This window comes from Salvelinus sp. IW2-2015, linkage group LG1 (genome assembly GCF_002910315.2).
Source record: "Salvelinus sp. IW2-2015 linkage group LG1, ASM291031v2, whole genome shotgun sequence".
NCBI lineage: Eukaryota > Metazoa > Chordata > Actinopteri > Salmoniformes > Salmonidae > Salvelinus > Salvelinus sp. IW2-2015.
In genome coordinates this window covers 52,239,232-52,257,831 of record NC_036838.1, presented here as the reverse complement: position 1 = coordinate 52,257,831, position 18,600 = coordinate 52,239,232, and the positions used below count along the sequence as shown (strand labels likewise).

The window sequence follows — 18,600 nt, the reverse complement described above, 5'->3', positions numbered from 1 at the left end:
CACACACACACACAGAGGTCAGCTTGTGTAAGTAGTACACAAGCTAATTGTAGTAGTACACACATAGTGTCTTTGTCTCACACACACAAACCTCGGAGAGGGGAAAAACACAAAGTCAGCCGCACAGGAAGCCGCACAGTACTTACAAACAACCGTACCTGCTCATGTAGGCCTTCGGACACATACAGCATCAATCATTACACGTTCCTGAATGAACAAAATTGTTCCGACCACACCCAGACACACACATCAGACCAGTGCATTAGTCAAACACTAGTCCCCAAAAGCCGGATGTTCCGGTTCTCAGGAAATTCAAAAGAGAGCCTGTGAAGCGACTTCCATTTTTGGATGTTAACAAGGCACACCTCAGAAGAAGTTGCCACATCTATTTCGAGTAATTCCTGTCCTAGAGCAAAAATTCTCATTTAGGTTCCACCTCAAAGACTGATGCAGGCTGCTAATACATTTTCAGGAATTTGGGATGGACATGTTGTGGTGATCTCCACGTGTAGCAGAGAAATAACAACAAATAGGGCACTGACTGACAGCTGTAAGTGTAACTAGCTAGCATGCTAACCGTAGCCAGCTAATGAAAGTTATGTGAGCACCATTTCAGTTAAGACAGACCTACTGTAAGCCAGTTGAAAATAATTATTTCAGAAAAAGACTACCAGCCTACCTGTCAAGAGATGAGTCTCAGATAAAACGTGCCTGATGACATGTTGAGTGTTGACGTTTGTCTGACTCTTGCCGTTCATCAATTTGTACGTACATGTACATCAATCAACACTCACATTCTTAAACAAAATCCGTCCATTGTCTAAACAACGCGCCTACACAGACATGACCTTTTACCTGACCTTTAGGTCATAAATCAACACTCATTTTCTTGAGTGAACAAAATCTACCTCTATTAACTACTCGTGTTCATATGATACCTGAGTGAGAGTGATTAACAAAATCCACCTCTATTAACTACTCGTGTTCATATGATACCTGAGTGAGAGTGATTAACAAAATCCACCTCTATTAACTACTCATGTTCATATGATACCTGAGTGAGAGTGATTAACAAAATCAATTGGGGTCCGCTAGAGGTCAGGGCCCATGGTCATGTGCCTTGCGTGGCCGGTCAGTAATTCGGCCATATTATTAAAATAGCTGGCTAGACTAATTTACCAAGCAATCTATAAAATGTTAGCTGACATGGGCTAATTTAGTGACTGTCAGTGACTGACATAACAAGAGGAAAACTGCTGATGCACAACCACATTTTGAAATTGCACCTACTATCAAATCAAATTGTATTTGTCACATGCGTTGAATACAACAGGTGTTTCACCTTACAGTGAAATGCTTACTTACAAGCCCTTAACCAACAGTGCAGTTAAGAAAAAAATACCTATTAAAATATAATAAATAAAAGTAACAAATGATTAAAGAGCAGCAGTAAAATAACAATAGCGAGGCTACAGACAGGGGGTACCGGTACAGAGTCAATGTGCCTGGGCACCAGTTAGTCGAGGTAATTGATGTAATATGTACATGTAGGTAGTTTTATTAAAGTGACTATGTGTAGATAATAAACAGTAGCAGCAGTGTAAAAGAGGAGAGGGGGGGGGAAATGCTAATAGTCTGGGTAGGCATTTGATTAGATGTTCAGGCGTCTTATGGCTTGGGAATAGAAGCTGTTTAGAAGCCTCTTGGACCTAGACTTGGTGCTCCGGTACTGCTTGCCATGCAGTAGCAGAGAGAACAGTCTATGACTAGGGTGGCTGGAGTCTGACAATTTTTAGGGCCTTCCTCTGTCATCGTCTGGTATAGAGGTCCTGGATGGCAGGAAGCTTGGCTCCAGTGATGTACTGGGCCGTACGCACTACCCTCTGTAGTGCCTTGTGGTCGGAGGCCGAGCAGTTGCCATACCAGGCAGTGATGCAACCAGTCAGGATGCTCTCGATAGTGCAGCTGTAGAACCTTTTGAGGATCTGAGGACCCATGCCAAATCTTTTCAGTCTCCTGAGGGGGAATAGGTTTTGTCGTGCCCTCTTCACAACTGTCTTGGTGTGCTTGGACCATGTCAGTTAGTTTGTTGGTGATGTGGACACCAAGGAACTTGAAGCTCTCAACCTGCTCCACTGTTGCCCCATCGATGAGAACGGGGGTGTGCGCGGTCCTCTTTTTCCTGTAGTCCACAATCATCTCCTTTGTCTTGATCATGTTGAGGGAGAGGTTGTTGTCCTGGCACCACACGGCCAGGTCTCTGACTTTCTCTAACTATAGGCTGTCTCGTTGTTGTCGGTGATCAGGCCTACCACTGGTGTGTCATCGTCAAACTTAATGATGGTGTTGGAGTCATGCCTGGCCATGCAGTCATGAGTGAACAGGGAGTACAAGAGAGCACCCGTTGACCTGCAAACACCACTGGAAGATCATACGTTGTTGTTTTTCAAAGATACAGTATGTCAGTTATTTACTAGTTATGTCAATTGTTTTTTTGTAATGCAGGAGGCAGGCAAACTGGCAGTGATGGGGTCCTGTCACATGTTCAGTGACCAGTACCTGAACAAGGAGGAGAACAGTAAATGAATGGTGATTGCAGTGTCAGTTTAAAACACTCAGACTTCTGTTAGGTTTGAGAGCCAATTGTGCCCGCTCTTTTACCCTTTTCACATGATCATATCGACCTAAACTGTACTGTGCTGGTTCGGATATTTTTGTCCTTTCCAGCATGGTTCTTTCAATTATGATGGAGGCTTAACCGGACCAGCACAGTACAGCTTGGCTGTGCATGTCTCGGTCCACTCAGTAGTGAGTGTGAAAAGGGTATTTGACGACGTCCTCATGGCAGGCTCGTTAACTTCTTCACAGCAACTCCAGAATAGTTGTGAGAGTGTGATCACAACCACTGTAATGGTGATGATGTAATGGTTGGTGAAACACTATTTGATCCCCTACTGACTCCATTAGGTTGTAATGTTGCCTGTCTATTTTTGTTATGCAGGATGTGGTTTTCCAGTGGCTAATGGGTGATAAAATTAATCTGAACCAGATGGATGCAGAGGACTCCGAGGTGAGAAGCCAAGGAATGTTTTAGGATCTGCAGTTTTACCTTTTAGTTCTAGAAGTGACACTTATCATTCTGTGTTTTGCCCAGATCACAGATTACACCATGCTACCAGACACAGGCTGCCTGTCTATGCGACTACGAGTATGCTTGCAAGATGGAGAGGAAAACCCAAGAGACTTTGACCTCCCTGTTTGACATGTCTACTCAAGCTGTCAAACACTTTGCCCCAAGTCATCAGGTGGAAACACATACTGCTTTTGAAACTGGACAGACATCAGTTCATTACCGTAGGCTGTAGTTGGTGGCTACAGGATGTTTTGTCTGCTTTGCCTACATGTTTACGGTGTGTTTGTTGACACCAATGTGTTTGACTTGTCCCACTGCAGTTCCTGCAAGCAGATGTCAAACATGAGCCCCTCCAGCTGATCACACCTCAGTTTGAGACTCCCCTTCCCCAGCTGGAGCCTGCTGTAGGTTTCCCCTCTCCAGCTCTACACAATCTCACCCAGCTCCTGTCTAGCTCAGCCGTGATTGGATGTGGATTCTGTACACTCAACTGAGAATGGCATGTGCACTAGACTGTATTCAACACTTTTTGCTAATTGACTGGGATTTATTAAAATGTGACAATACACACTTGATCATTGTAGAAAATGATCAATTTGCCATCCCTCTAAAATGTGTGTGTGTGTTCTCCTATGGGTTGCTTTGAGCAGGTCTTTCCACCTGTCTTCAGGGACCTGCCTCCCCCCATGCTTGACCTGGATGAAACCTTCTCTTCTGAGAGTGCGTTTGGCACAGCTCTCCAACAAATGTAAGTGTTAACCCCAGGTTATATTTGAATCGAGCATTATTAACAGAACGTGTTTTCTGTATTCTTCCTGCAGGCACTGACGACAATCTAGAGTTCTACGTGAGGAAGTGTGGGTCCGTCTTGGGGGTGACGGGGAAGTTGGATAAAGACCAAAGGGATACCAAACACATCCTGGAGCACATCTTCTTCCAGGTTGTAGAGTTCAAGAAGCTCAACCAGGTGAGCGATATGACCAATTGAGTCTTTGATAAAGATGCACAGTATTTGTTGATCTAGGCCTTGGTTGACATTCATTTGCAATTAGTGTAATTTAAATGATTTATCCCATCTCTCCTATACAGGAACATGATAGACACACAGACCAGGTTTTCCCAGTTCTGATGACTCTAGCAACCAGTGAGAGTTTGTACATTTTGCAGTGSATTTACACTACATGACCAAAAATTTGGACACCTGCTTGTCGAACATCATGGGCATTAATATGGAGTTGGTCTCCCCTTTGCTGCTATAACAGCCTTCCACTCTTCTAGTGGAAAGCCTTCCTAGATGTTGGTACTTGCTTCCATTCAGCCATGAGCATTAGTGAGGTCGGGCGATTAGGCCTGGGTTACAATTCATCCCAAAAGGTGTTTTTGTTCAGACCTTGCACAGGTTATTGTCATGCTGAAACAGGGAATTTACTTCCCCAAACTTTTGCCACGAAGTTGGATTCACAGAATCGTCTAGAACGTCATTGTATGCTGTAGTGTTAAGATTTCCCGTCACTGGAACTAAAAGGGCCTAGCCCGAACCATGAAAAATAGCCCCAGACCATTATTCCTCCAAACTTTAGTTGGCACTATGCAGGTAGCTTTCTCCTGGCATCCTCCAAACCCAGATTAATCCGTCAGACAGTGAAGAGTGATTCAGCGTTCCACTGCGCCAGAGTCCAATGGCGGTGAGCTTTTCACCACTCTAGCATGGGGATCTTAAGCTTGCGTGTGGTTGCTCGGCCATGGAAACCAATTTCATTACGCTCCCGATGAACAGTTCTTGTGCTGACATTGCTTCCAGAGGCAGTTTGGAACTCGTGAGTGTTGCAACCGAGGACAGATTTTTTACACGCTTCAGCATTCCTGTTCTGTGAGCTCCTGTGGCTTACCAATTCACTGCCGAGCCATTGTTGCACCTGGAAGTTTCTACTTCACAATAACAGCACTTAGTTGACCAGGGCAGTTTTAGCAGGGCAAAAATTTGACGATATGTCTGGTTGGAAAGGTGGCACATTTAAAGTCACTGAGCGCTTTAGTAAGGCCCTTCTACTGCCAATGTTTGTCTGAGGAGATTGCATGGCTGTGCACTCAATTTTACACACGTCCGTAACGGGTGTGGCTGAAATAGCCAAATCCACAGTCTAGATCCTTGTATATAGTGTTTCCATTAAATACAAAATGTAACCCCATATCCTCCATCAAACTGAAGAGATAGTTGATTTGTTTAGTGTTCTAAATGTGGGAAACCTCATACAATATACATTTGATTTAGTATGTTTGTGCTATAGTATCATAAATGTTGGCATTTGTCATTCCCTAAATACTCAGAGGCATTGTCGATTTAATCAATACAAAACTTTATTTACTTTAAAAGGTTCATGTAAAATAAAATTCACAGGCATCTTGAATATCCTCCTTAAGGTCTGTAAAGGTGAAATAAGAGAACATGTCAATATACAAGCCATTAAACAAACTCTGAAGTCTTAGTTTAACTAGGACATCTCATGCCAGGTCTGGCCCACTTACAGCAAAAACACTTTCTGGCCAGGACACAGCAGCAACTAAAAAAATAAGTCACTGAACCGGAGAATCTTACCTCAACTTTTCAGTACAGCACTGTCACATCCCCACTTTGGCTTGTCAAAACCTGTAGGGATGGCTGTGCGTCTCTGCCATTCATCCTCAGCTGCTGAACCTGAGGTCTGGCTCAGGCTGGAACTGAGACTAGAACCCATAGTGACCTCCTTCCAGGACCTCTGGTTGTCCTCTGTGTTATTTCCATGTGGGGGTGAGCCTGACCAGATCAGGGAGATCTCAGCCAGGGATGGTGGTGCAGACTGGAACTTGGGACTCCAGGTAGTCTCCAACGTGCTTGACTCAAGGATCGGTTTTGGACTGTTAGTCTCAGGTCGGATTAGGGAGACCTCCCAGGCAACCTGCGAGGCAGTCAGATCAATGTAGGACAGATCCAACGGGCAGGCTAGTTTGGGTTTCTGGAGGAGGACCTGCTCAGCGGGAGTAGAGGACTTGCTCTCTACAGGTATAGTGAGCCGTGGTGTTTGTGTAGCCTCCTTAGAGTTCAGGTTCATGGCTTGAGAGGGGGACACAGGGTTGGGAGACTGACACAGGGAGGCCAGGAGGGATTGTTCGGAACCATAGTACTCAACAACAATTCTATTTGGAGGCAGCACCGATGTGGACTGTCCCATCAGTGACAGAGCAGACACAGACAAACTCTGGTCCAAGAAGCCTCTGTCAAACTCTGAGGGAGATGGGCACTGAAAACTCATGGATGCATCTGTGAAGCAAATAATTCAACGCAGTTAAAATGTCTCACCACCAAATGATTTAACATGCAATTGTTTTGATTATTCTTCATATTAATTAGCATAAATGTACCCTATGCAGAGATTCAAATTGCTTTGCCAAATAAATCTGTTTTCTTACCAGCACTGGCAAGTTCCTCGTCCATGTTTTTAGACAATCATTGAATGGTTGCCTAATTACAATGCAGCTTGTTTTTAATCTGCTGGTTGATTGTCTCACCTGTTTGTTATTGAAGGCCCGCAACGATAAGGTGGAGGGGGGTGTATAATTAAGCAAAAATGCCCGAGGGGGTGTGGTATATGGCCAGTATACCATGGCTAATGGCTGTGTCCAGGCATATTGGCCATATATCACAAACCCGGACGTGCATTATTGCTATTATAAACTGGTTACCAATGTAATTAGAGCAGTAAAAATAAATGTTTGGTCATATGGTCTGATATACCATGGCTGTCAGCCAATCAGCATTCAGGGCTCGAACAACCCAGTTTATAGTTTGTGATAAAAGTGAGCATTTATCTCTAGCCTTTATATGCATGAATCGATATGAATAGTTTATTCGGTAGACAGAGAAACAGCATTGTGAAAAGTCACTAGTCAGACAATCCGGGCCAATTAAAAAAATAATAATATATATATATATATATTTGTGTCCCTTGACAAATCATAGGAACAAATCAATGACTATATGAACAAATAGAACGTTTCAATTCTGCGCGCGCACACCTCTGGTCACGTCACTCCCGGGAAAGCCGTGAGCCTGCGAGAAAAGAAGCGCGCGAGATAGGAACTTGAGCGCGGACTAGTGTGTTGTCTGCAATCCAGTGTACCTACCCCAGCGACAATTCGATTTTTTGTTTTTACCAACGTGGATTATATACGACAAACAGACTTTCTCCTATAATATAGTTTGTAAATATATGCACGACGTGGCCCAAAAAATATATACAATATATTTTAGTGATGGAGGTAAAGCAAAGGGAAATGTCCTGGTGGTCGCGCGGGTAAGTAGTTAGCTAATCGGATTCTAACCTTTGTTATTGTTAGCTACAACAGCTGTTGGATAAATAACAATGCCCATATCCTAATTTTATTTTTAAGAGGACGGGGATCTATGTACAATTTTATAATATGAGATTACTGAATGTCATCGATTATTTTTGCGCATTTACGTGATTTGACCGCGCTTTTGTCACCCCACCAGTTGAGGTCGACGTCAGATGTTGCTAACTAACGTTACAGTAGTCAAATCATGGCATGAAACAATAAATTACCGAATTTTCTAATGCATACCGTAGTAATCAGAGAGCACAAACGTTTACTAGCTCACATAATCTGTTGCTTGTAGTAAGTACCTAGCTAGGTATAAAAATGCTTTGTTTGAGAATTCTGTGACTAACACCCAAGCCAGCTACTTTTCAGTACAATGCATGTGCGCCCTTTGCATGAGTTTGATCTCGACCACCACACCCTGTTGCTTGTCTTTTTAGAGAGGATGGGGAGGAGGCAATGTATCAGGACACTGACTCTGACGTGGCTGAACAGAGAGACTGTGGAAAGGTCAAAGTGAAATGGACACAAGATGAGGTGAGTTCATGTCCCCTTACACATCCCCCACCAATGCTGATCTATAAATGGTTGGTTATTTGGAATGGGCTAGTTACTTAGCTCTTCATAAAATGCCTGTACTTTATTCTCAGGATGACAATCTGAAAGCGTTGGTCCAAAACCGGGGGCCAAATGACTGGAAATACATTGCCAGCATTTTACCGGTGAGCGAGTTCGACGGAGTACAGTATATATTCTGTTATATCCAGTTGACAATACAAATAATACAACTGAAGGGTTAAAATATTAAATACATTCTGAAGGCGTGTGTGGTTTATTTTGCATTAAATCATTAACTGTATGGTAACGCTGTATGGCACAGAATCGCTCAGAACACCAGTGCCAGCACCGCTGGTTGAAGGTTCTGGATCCAGATCTGGTCAAAGGGCCCTGGACCAAAGAGGAGGACGAGAAGGTTAGTTGTGATGGTGACTACTCTACAATCAGTTTTACTAGACTTCTTTGTGAGAGAAACTTTAGTTGTTGAGTTTTACCAATAGTTGTTCAGTCAGCTCTACTTTCAACTGGCTGCTTTGACTCCTATCTAAGGACAGCCTCCGGGTGGCTTGTACTACCACTCAGAGGCCACATTTTCAGACGGCCACCAACCCTGCATTCCTCTCCACAGGTGATAGACCTGGTGAACAGGTATGGCAACAAGCAGTGGGCTATCGTGGCCAAGCACCTGAAGGGCCGGCTGGGGAAGCAGTGCCGGGAACGCTGGCACAACCACCTCAACCCGGACGTGAAGAAATCCTCCTGGACAGCAGAGGAGGACCTCATCATCTACAAGGCCCACTGCATGCTGGGAAACCGCTGGGCTGAGATCGCCAAGCTGCTTCCCGGAAGGTAACTGTGTTGACATGTACTCCAGCTAAGAGAGTCACTCTGACATGTCTGCGCTGAAATGTCAGGATCACTCAGAACAGTTTATTAGTCTCCACATATTTTGTGATAAATGCAATTGAATGGATTGGAGTTGGATTAGTGCTCGACTTCATACACTAGCTATATCTTGATTACTACAACATTATGTTAAAATTTCACGTTCCAGGACAGATAATGCTGTGAAGAACCACTGGAACTCAACCATCAAGCGTAAGGTTGAGATGGGCTTCTACAGCAGGGTGGATCCTAATCTGAAATGTCAGCAGATGGAACCAGAAGAGAGCATGGCCCACCACAGTAGAGATCAGCAGGTTGGTTCCTTCTGAAATCAGTTTGACAACATCTGGGCTATGCTCAAACTAATCCTTGTTATAATGTTTTTCTGTGAAACATGATTTGTTATGTCTCTACAGATGGACAATGGTGGTTCTATGGATAGGGAACCAGACCAAGACCCCACACTGCCGGTAAAATGCAAACACTGCTAACTTCTATGGGGGAAAGCAGATAAACTTGAGTGTTTTATATTATAAATGCAGTGCCTTCGGAAAGTATTCAGAACCTTTCCCTTTTTCTACCATCTGTTACATTAGACTTATTCTAAAATTGATGAGAATTGTTATTTATTTAATCAATCTACACAAAGCAATAACAGGTTTTTAGTTATTTTTGCAAATGTATTAAAAATTTAAAATACATCTCTTATATAAGTATTCAGACCCTTTGCTATGAGATTCAAAATTGAGCTCAGGTGCATCCTGTTTCCATTGATCATCCTTGAGATGTTTCTACAAAAGTCCACCTGTGGTAAATTCAACTGATTGGACATGATTTGGGAAGGCACACACCTGTCTATATAATGTCCCACAGTTGACAGTGCATATCAGAGCAAAAACCAAGCCATGAGGTCGAAGGAATTGTCCGTAGAGCTCCGAGGCAGGATTGTGTCAAGGCACAGAACATTTCTGCAGCATTGAAGGTCAAGAACACAGTGGCCTCCATCATGCTTAAATGGAAGACGTTTGGAACCACCGAGACTCTTTCTAGAGCTGGCTGCCCGGCCAAACTGAGCAATCAGGGGAGAAGGGCTTTGGTCAGGAAGGTGACCAAGAACCCGATGGTCAGCCTCCCGAGTGGAGCAGCGTTCTAAGGCACAGCATCCCAGTGTTGCAGCGTCACTACAGCCTGGGGTTCAATCCCAGGCTCTCACAACCGGCCGTGACCAGGAGTCCGATAGGGTGGTGCACAATTGGCCCAGCGTCGTCCGGGTTAGGGAAGGGTTTGGCTGGGGGGGCTTTACTTGGCTCCTCACGGTCTAGCAACTCCTTGTGGCGGGCCTGCAGGCTGACTTCAGTTGAAAAGTGTTTTCTCCGACACATTGGTGCGGCTGGCTTCCAGGTTAAGCGAGCAGGTGTTAAGAAGCGCGACTTGGCGGGTCATGTTTTGGAGGACGCATGACTCAATCTTTGCCTCTCCCGAGCCCGTTGGGGAGTTGCAGCAATGAGACAAGATCGTAATCATGAAAAGGGGGTAAAAAAAATTATAAAATAGGTAACCCGATGGTCACTCTGACAGAGCTCCAGAGTTCCTCTGTGAAGATGGGAGAACCTTCCAGAAAAACAACCATCTGCAGCACTCCACTAATCAGGCCTTTATGGTAGAGTGGCCAGACGGAAGCCACTCTTCAGTAAAAAGCACATGACAGCCCGCTTAGAGTTTGCCAAATGCACCTAAAGGACTCTCAGACCATGAGAAACAAGATTCTCTGGGCTGATGATACAAAGATTGAACTCTTTGGCCTGAATGCCAAGTGTCACATCTGGAGGAAACCTGGCACCATCCCTACGGTGAAGTGTGGTGGCAGCATCATGCTTACGGGATGTTCTTCAGCTGCAGGGACTGGGAGACTAGTCAGGATCGAAGGAAAGATGAACAGAGCAAGGTACTGAGAGATCCTTGATGAAAACCTGCTCCAGAGCACTCAGGACCTCAGACTGGGGCGAAGGTTCACTTTCCAACAGGACAACGACCCTAAGCACACAGCCAAGACAACGCAGGAGTGGCTTCGGGACAAGTCTCTGAATATCCAGCCAGAGCCGGCACTTGAACCCGATCGAACATCTCTGGAGAGACCTGAAAATAGCTGTGCAGCGACGCTCCCCATCCAACCTGACAGAGCTTGAGAGGATCTGCAGAGAAGAATGGGAGAAACTCCCCAAATAAAGGTGTGCCAAGTTTGTAGCGTCATACCCAAGAAGACTCAAGGCTCTAATCGCTGCCGAAGGTGCTTCAACAAAGTACTGAGTAACGGGTCTGAATACTTATGTAAATGTGATATTTCTGTTTATTTTAAATTTTTATACATTTGAAAACATTTCTAAAAACCTGTTTTAGCTTTGTCATTTGGGAGTTTTGTGTGTTAGAGCATGTGCATGTTAGAATATTACTAGTTTATACTAGTCTTCAAGGTAGTACACATTGCTCTTGTAGCTGTGTGTGTGTACATATTCATTTAATCTATTCTTCTGGATCTCCATTCTGTTTTTCAAGCTTATGTCGCTCCCTACAGGAGAATGCCAGTACATCCACTGTAAGAGGCGGACCGAAAGAAGCAGGCTCCCACAAGGCTGTCTCTCCTCAACAGTCAAAGACCCCCAAAAGTGAGCCAAACACCCCAGGAGGTGAACTGAATACCAGTAGCTGGGTGGTGGACAGCTCAGGCTTCCTCTCTCCCAACGGCCCAGCCTTAAAAGAGGTGATGGAGATGGTGGATGGGGTAAGAGTGCTGGATGTGGTCATAATACCTCTGTCTTCTGAATTTCACCACGTTCATCTTCTGCTTTGAATGGAACACCAAAGAGATCTCATTTGATGATCAGATATGGCAGACAAGATGTCTGACTATTTTGGTATGAATTAGTTTGGCAAATTATATTTATTTTCATAAATTCTTCCTTACTTTGTTTCTGTTTCTTTTCATCTACGAGGACCTGGATGGCTGGTGTAACATGGCTGTCTTTGATCTGCCCGAGGAGAGCCAGAGCCCAGAGCGGACCCAGTTCCGTCTGGAGGGCAGTGCCCTACAGGAACTCAGTAAGGGTAACCGGGGGGAGCTGATCCCCATCTCCCCTGGAGGAATCACCCCACCTTCCATACTGAACCGCCGCAGCCGCCGTCGCATAGCTCTGTCCCCTGACTCCAACAACTCCAGGACCCCCAAGAGCACCCCGGTCAAGATCCTGCCCTTCTCTCCCTCACAGGTAATGGCTCAACCACCATGACCTAACACAGTAAAATGACTCGTCACTTCCATTGTTTTGTACATAATCACGTGCCAAAAACACATTTTACCATGTTTCATTTTCCTAAAATTAAATTCCATATTTTTATTTATATATAAAAATAAACTTTATTTAACCAGTTAGGCTAGTTGAGAACAAGTTCTCATTTACAACTGCGACCTGGCCAAGATAAAGCAAAGCAGTTCGACACATACTACAACAACACAGAGTTACACATGGAATAAAAAAACATTCAGTCAATAATACAGTAGAAAAAGTCTATATACAGTGTGTGCAAATGAGGTAGGATAAGGGAGGTAAGGCAATAAATAGGCCATGGTGGCGAAGTAATTACAATTTAGCAATTAAACACTGGAATGGTAGATGTGCAGACTATGAATGTGCAAGTAGAGATACTGGGGTGCAAAGGAGCAAGATAAATACATACATTATGGGGATGAGGCAGTTGGATGGGCTATTTACAGATGGGCTATTTACAGATGGGCTATGTACAGGTGCAGTGGTCTGTGAGCTGCTCTGACAGCTGGTGCTTAAAGCTAGTGAGGGAGATATGAGTCTCCAGCTTCAGTGATTTTTGCAGTTTGTTCCAGTCATTTGCAACAGAACTGAAAGGAGAGGCGGCCAAAGGAAGAATTGGCTTTGGGGGTGACCAATGAGATATACCTGCTGGAGCGCGTGCTACGGGTGGGTGCTGCTATGGTGACCAGTGAGTTGAGATAAGGTGGGGCTTTACCTAGCAGAGACTTGTAGATGACCTGGAGCCAGTGGGTTTGGCAACGAGTATGAAGCGAGGGCCAGCCAACAAGAGCGTACATGTCGCAGTGGTGGGTAGTATATGGGGCTTTGGTGACGAAACGGATGGCACTGTGATAGATTGCATCCAATTTGTTGAGTAGAGTGTTGGAGGCTATTTTGTAAATGACATCATCGAGGATTGGTAGGATTGTCAGTTTTACGAGGGTATGTTTGGCAGCATGAGCGAAGGATGCTTTGTTGCGAAATGGGAAGCAGATTCTAGATTTCATTTTGAATTGGAGATGCTTAATGTGAGTCTGGAAGGAGAGTTTACAGTCTAACCAGACACCTAGGTATTTGTAGTTGTCCACATATTCTAAGTCAGAACCGTCCAGAGTAGTGATGCTGGACGGGCGGGCAGGTCGGGCAGCGATCGGTTGAATAGCATGCATTTAGTTTTACTTGCATTTAAGAGCAATTGGAGGCCACGGAAGGAGAGTTGTATGGCATTGAAGCTCGTCTGGAGGTTAGTTAACACAGTGTCCAAAGAAGGGCCAGATGTATACAGAATGGTGTCGTCTGCGTAGAGGTGGATCAGAGAATCACCAGCAGCAAGAGCGACATCATTGATATATACAGAGAAAAGAGTCGGCCCGAGAATTGAACCCTGTGGCACCCCCATAGAGACCAGGCGACGCAATCATTTGAGAAACCAAGGCTGTTGAGTCTGCCGATAAGAATGTGGTGATTGACAGAGTCYAATCCCTTGGCCAGGTCGATGAATACGGCTGCACAGTAATGTCTCTTATCGATGGCGGTTATGATATCGTTTAGGACATTGAGTGTGGCTGAGGTGCACCTATGACCAAATCTGAAACCAGATTGCATCGCGGAGAAGGTACGGTGGGATTCGAAATGGTCGGTGATCTGTTTGTTAACTTGGCTTTCGAAGACCTTAGAAAGGCAGGGTAGGATAGATATAGGTCTGTAGCAGTTTGGGTCTAGAGTGTCTCCCCCTTTGAAGAGCGGGATGACCGCGGAAGCTTTCCAATCTTTCGGTATCTCTAGATGATACAAAAGAGAGGTTGAACAGGCTAGTAATAGGGGGTTGCAACATTTTCGGTAGATCATTTTAGAAAGAGACGGTCCAGATTGTCTAGCCCAGCTGATTTGTAGGGGTCCAGATTTTGCATCTCTTTCAGAACATCAGCTATCTGGATTTGGGTGAAGGAGAAATGGGGGAGGCTRGGGCGAGTTGCTGTGGGGGGTACTATTGCAAATGGATGTTAGGTGTCATATTAGTGAAATGGTTTCTAAATGCGGTGTGTGTTTCCAGTTCCTCAACATGTGGACCAAACAGGACAACTTTGAGCTGGAGAATCCATCTCTCACCTCTACCCCAGTGTGCAATCAGAAGTCTGGGGTTACCACACCACTACACCGTGACAAGACTCCACTCACACAGAAGGAAAACTCTGTTTGCGCATCCAAGCTGTACCCAAACTCAGTGTATGTAATAAGGCATTATTGATAAACAATTGTCTTGTATGCGCCAAGTTATTATTGGCATGGTATATGATCAATCTCTCGTAGCAGTAGAGAATTATATTTAGTTTGTCTTTTTATAAAGGTTCATCACACCCAACCACAAGTCAAATCTTGACACCACTCCGCGGACTCCAACTCCATTCAAAAATGCCATGGAGAAGTATGGTCATCTGCGACCAATGGTGAGTCCCTCACTTGCTAGTGTTATCAATGAAAGCACCTGGATTGTCAGAAGATTTGTATGGATAATTTCTTCAATATCCTGCTGAAAATAGTTTATTTCTGTATGTCTTAGCCTCAGACTCCGAATGAGGAGGACTTGAAAGAGGTCCTCTTGAAAGAGGCTGGGATTGAGCTGATTGTGACGGATGAGAGTCCACCTGAGCAAAGACGCAAGCAGGTGGTGAGTATGATGAAATTTTACGATAATTTACTTACACAGATGATGCTTCTGTCTTATGAAATGGTCTGACTATGTGGTCCATTCCTTTGCTTCCAGCATCGGCCTCCAATGAAGAAAGTGCGTAAATCTCTGGCTCTGGATGTCATGGACTGCAAAGAGATAGTCACTGCCAGGCATCAGTCCATGAAGTCCGAGCCCAAAACCTTTTCTAAGGTACATCCATTAGAAATGGATTGAATTCTGCTGTTATTGTTGATGGTGATTTCCTCCATTGATTTGTATATTGTCATCCTTGTGGCAGGCTGAGATGTCTCTCAACTCCTCGTCCTTTTGTATGAAGACTGAAGATAAAGAGGAGAATGTTCTGGATCAGGGCTTCTGTTTAGGACCCAGTGAGAGTGGTGCATATTCCAACACAGTGCCCCCAACCCCAGTGAGTACTCTAATGAAACGCTACCATTGGCTGCTATCTAAGTTAAATAATTATTATATAGCTGTTTATTTGTATACTATATCATAATCATGAGTTTTCTAATAGCCTGTAATGCACACATCTATTTTGTTGTACATGTCCTTTATCATCTTTTGTAATGGTTTCCATGTCCCTCTATTTGTCTGTTTGCATCTGAAGTTATTGATATGCTTTGCTGTGTTCTCAGATGTCCAAGGCATGGGAAGCAGTGGTATGTGGACGTACTAAGGACCAGCTCATAATGACAGAGAAAGCAAGACGTTACCTCCGTTTACTGAAATCCCACGCTCCTAACCGGGCCCTCATCCTGTCCTGAGCCCTCACCAACCTTGTTGGCCTCTCTGCAGACATTTCCATTGTGTTAAACATAGGGTTGCAAAATTCTGGGAACTTTCAATAAATTGCCTGGTTTTCCCAAAATCTCGTTTCCTCCAACCGTGACTTCTAGAAAACCAGGGAATTTATTGAAAGTTCCCGAAATGTTGCAACCCTAGTTAAAAACTCCCCCGTGTCGATGTATTTGGAAAGTATTCAGACCCCTTGACATTTTACAAGTGTTGTTATGTTACAGCCTTATTCTAAAATGGACTAAATAGTTTTTTCCCTCAATCTACACACAATACCCCATAATGACAAAAAATACATACCACATTTACATAAGTATTCAGACCCGTTACTCAGTACTTTGTTGAAGCACCTTTGGCAGCGATTACAGCGAGTCTTCTTGGGTAGGACGCTACAAGCTTGGCACACCTTTATTTGAAGAGTTTCTCCCATTCTTCTCTATAGATCCTCTCAAGCTCTGTCAGGTTGGATGGGGAGCGTTGCTTTACAGCTATTTTCAGGTCTCTCCAGAGATGTTCGATCAGGTTCAGGTCCGGGCTCTGGCTGGGCTACTGAAGGACATTCAGAGACTTGTCCTGAAGCCACTTCTGCGTTGTCTTGGCTGTGTGCTAAGGTTGGGAAGAGCCGCATTAAAACATGGTCGTTGTCAGGGGTCGTTGTCCTGTTGGAAAGTGAACCTTCGCCCCAATCTGAGGTCCTGAGTGCTCTGGAGCAGGTTTTCATCAAGGATCTCTCTACTTTCTTCCGTTCATCTTTCCCTTGATCCTGACTAGTCTCCCAGTCCCTGCTGCTGAAAAACACCCCCACAGCATGATGCTGCCACCACCATACTTCACCGTAGGGATGATGCCAGGTTTCCTCCAGATGTGAAGCTTGCCAGTCAGGCCAAAGAGTTCAATCTGGTTTCATCAGACCAGAGAATCTTGTTTCTCATGGTCTGAGAGTTTGGCAAACTCCAAGCAGGCTGTCATGTGCCTTTTACTGAGGAGTGGCTTCTGTCTGGCCACTCTACCATAAAGGCCTGATTAGTGGAGTGCTGCAGAGATGTTAGTCCTTCTGGAAGATTCCCCAATCTCTACAGAGGAACTCTGGAGCTCTTTCAGAGTGACCATCGGGTTCTTGGTCACCTCGCTGACCAAGGCCCTTCTCCCCCGATTGCTCAGTTTGGCTGGGGAGCCAGCTGTAGGAAGAGTCTTGGTGGTTCCAAACTTCTTCCATGTAAGAATGATGGAGGACACTGCTCTTGGGGACCTTCAATGATGCACAAAGTTTTTGGTACCCTTCCCCAGATCTGTGCCTTAACACAATCCTGTCTCTGAGCTGGTCTGAATACTTATGTAAATAAGGTATATTTTAATTTTTAATACAATTGCAAAACATTGTGTAAATCTCTTCTCACTTTGTCATTATGGGGTATTGTGTGTAGATTGAGATGTTTATTTATTCCATTCTGGGATAAGGCTGTAACGTAACAACATGTGGGAAAGGGGAAGGGGTCTGAATACTTTCCGAAAGCACTGTATATATGGAGATAGTTTAGTGCCTTTTAAAATAAAAGGTTAAATACACCCTGGCTTAGACTCTTAAGGATTAAATATGGTAAACATGTTTCAATGCGTCTCTTCCCAACCTTAGGCAGCGTTTATACAGGTAGCCTGAGTAAACCCAGCCTTTATTGTGTTGGTATTTTCAATGATAGCATGGTTTTATGTTTATAAAACAAAATTTTGCAACAAAAAAAGTATCTTGCTGTGTTGAGAATGCTCAACTGAAGTAATGTTTTCTCAGTCCTAGATACTTGTAAATATGGAAAGAATTGTATTGTAGGGCAACTTTATGGATATATAAGTGTTTCAAATGTAATGCAGTCTGAATCTACACGCATCGTTCTCTAGTAAAGGTCTTAACACTGTACAAAAACAATTTAATCCACACTTAAATCAAATTTGTCATACTCAAATGTAATAGAAAGGTCTAAATGTTTTCATTTTGATATCTAAAGTTCACATGTCATTTTGCACTTACATCTATCAGTATTGGAGTTGTTTGTAACTATGTTTGTCATGGTTGCGTTTGATTACCTGATCAATCAATAATGAATCGAAACAAGTTGACTCACAGGCGAACAGATGGTTGGTGAGGTTGCAGAAATGTTTGTTTCCTATGATCTATTTTGACAATATGTAGTCTACTGTCAACTGTAGTTGTATTATAGGCTACTATTTTAAGAGTAGAAGCATGTGAGGTGAATATGCATCACCATAGAAGAATCATACACTCGGGTTGCCCTATTCTCATGTCCAAAATGTTAAGAGGAACAGAATTTTTCTACTGAAACCTGATAATGTTCTGTGCAGATAACAAAATGTATAAGAATCTCATTTTTTTTTACTAATGTAAACAAACTAAAAATATTAAATTATATGAACAATTTGTAAAATTATCTGTGCATTTACAATGTGTGATTGAAAAAGTATTAAATGTATGTTGTCTTTTTATTGACTTAATCGGTGGGTGAGCTATTGATTTTGTGATAAATCATTGATGGGCCAGATTAGGAATTTTGAGTGTGGCTTGTTTCTTGATGAGGACCAATGAAAAACGAACACAATGCTCATGTGAACCCGCCCCTTTTTGTGTTGAGGGGCAGTCACATGAGCCCGGTATCGTTTGAAAGGCACTGAAATAGAATGTAAATGTATAATATTTGCACAGATTATACCCGATTATTTGATATACATTTTTTGTTGTTATTCTGGCCCACATTTCAGACATGTCCAACAACCCTCTGGTTCTGATATCAGAACGCGTTCATTCATTTGCAGCAGTTAGTTGTAAC

The 18,600-nt window shown here is 43.7% G+C and overlaps 2 protein-coding genes and 1 pseudogene across 2 annotated transcripts; 2 read left to right on the top strand and 1 right to left on the bottom strand.

Moving 5' to 3' along the window:
- Positions 1-2,509: 2,509 nt before the first annotated feature.
- On the top strand, positions 2,510-4,121 carry LOC111977779 (intraflagellar transport protein 52 homolog; annotated as a pseudogene).
- Positions 4,122-5,466: 1,345 nt separating this feature from the next.
- LOC111969687 (uncharacterized) lies at positions 5,467-6,688 on the bottom strand. The gene is made up of 3 exons (XM_023995872.2): positions 6,581-6,688; positions 5,730-6,431; positions 5,467-5,556 (listed from the first exon to the last, which is right to left on the bottom strand). Exons 1-2 carry the CDS (start codon positions 6,603-6,605, stop codon positions 5,731-5,733), a joined length of 726 nt encoding a protein of 241 aa, XP_023851640.1. The 5' UTR covers positions 6,606-6,688; the 3' UTR covers positions 5,467-5,556; position 5,730.
- Positions 6,689-7,217: 529 nt separating this feature from the next.
- Positions 7,218-18,204, top strand: LOC111969682 (myb-related protein B). Its single transcript, XM_023995858.2, has 15 exons — positions 7,218-7,464; positions 7,951-8,047; positions 8,161-8,232; positions 8,391-8,483; positions 8,697-8,917; positions 9,123-9,267; positions 9,370-9,423; positions 11,526-11,732; positions 11,944-12,216; positions 14,330-14,502; positions 14,624-14,723; positions 14,837-14,944; positions 15,041-15,157; positions 15,246-15,377; positions 15,604-18,204. The coding sequence occupies exons 1-15, from the start codon at positions 7,424-7,426 to the stop codon at positions 15,730-15,732; spliced, it is 1,962 nt and encodes a 653-aa protein (XP_023851626.1). The 5' UTR covers positions 7,218-7,423; the 3' UTR covers positions 15,733-18,204.
- Positions 18,205-18,600: the final 396 nt, after the last annotated feature.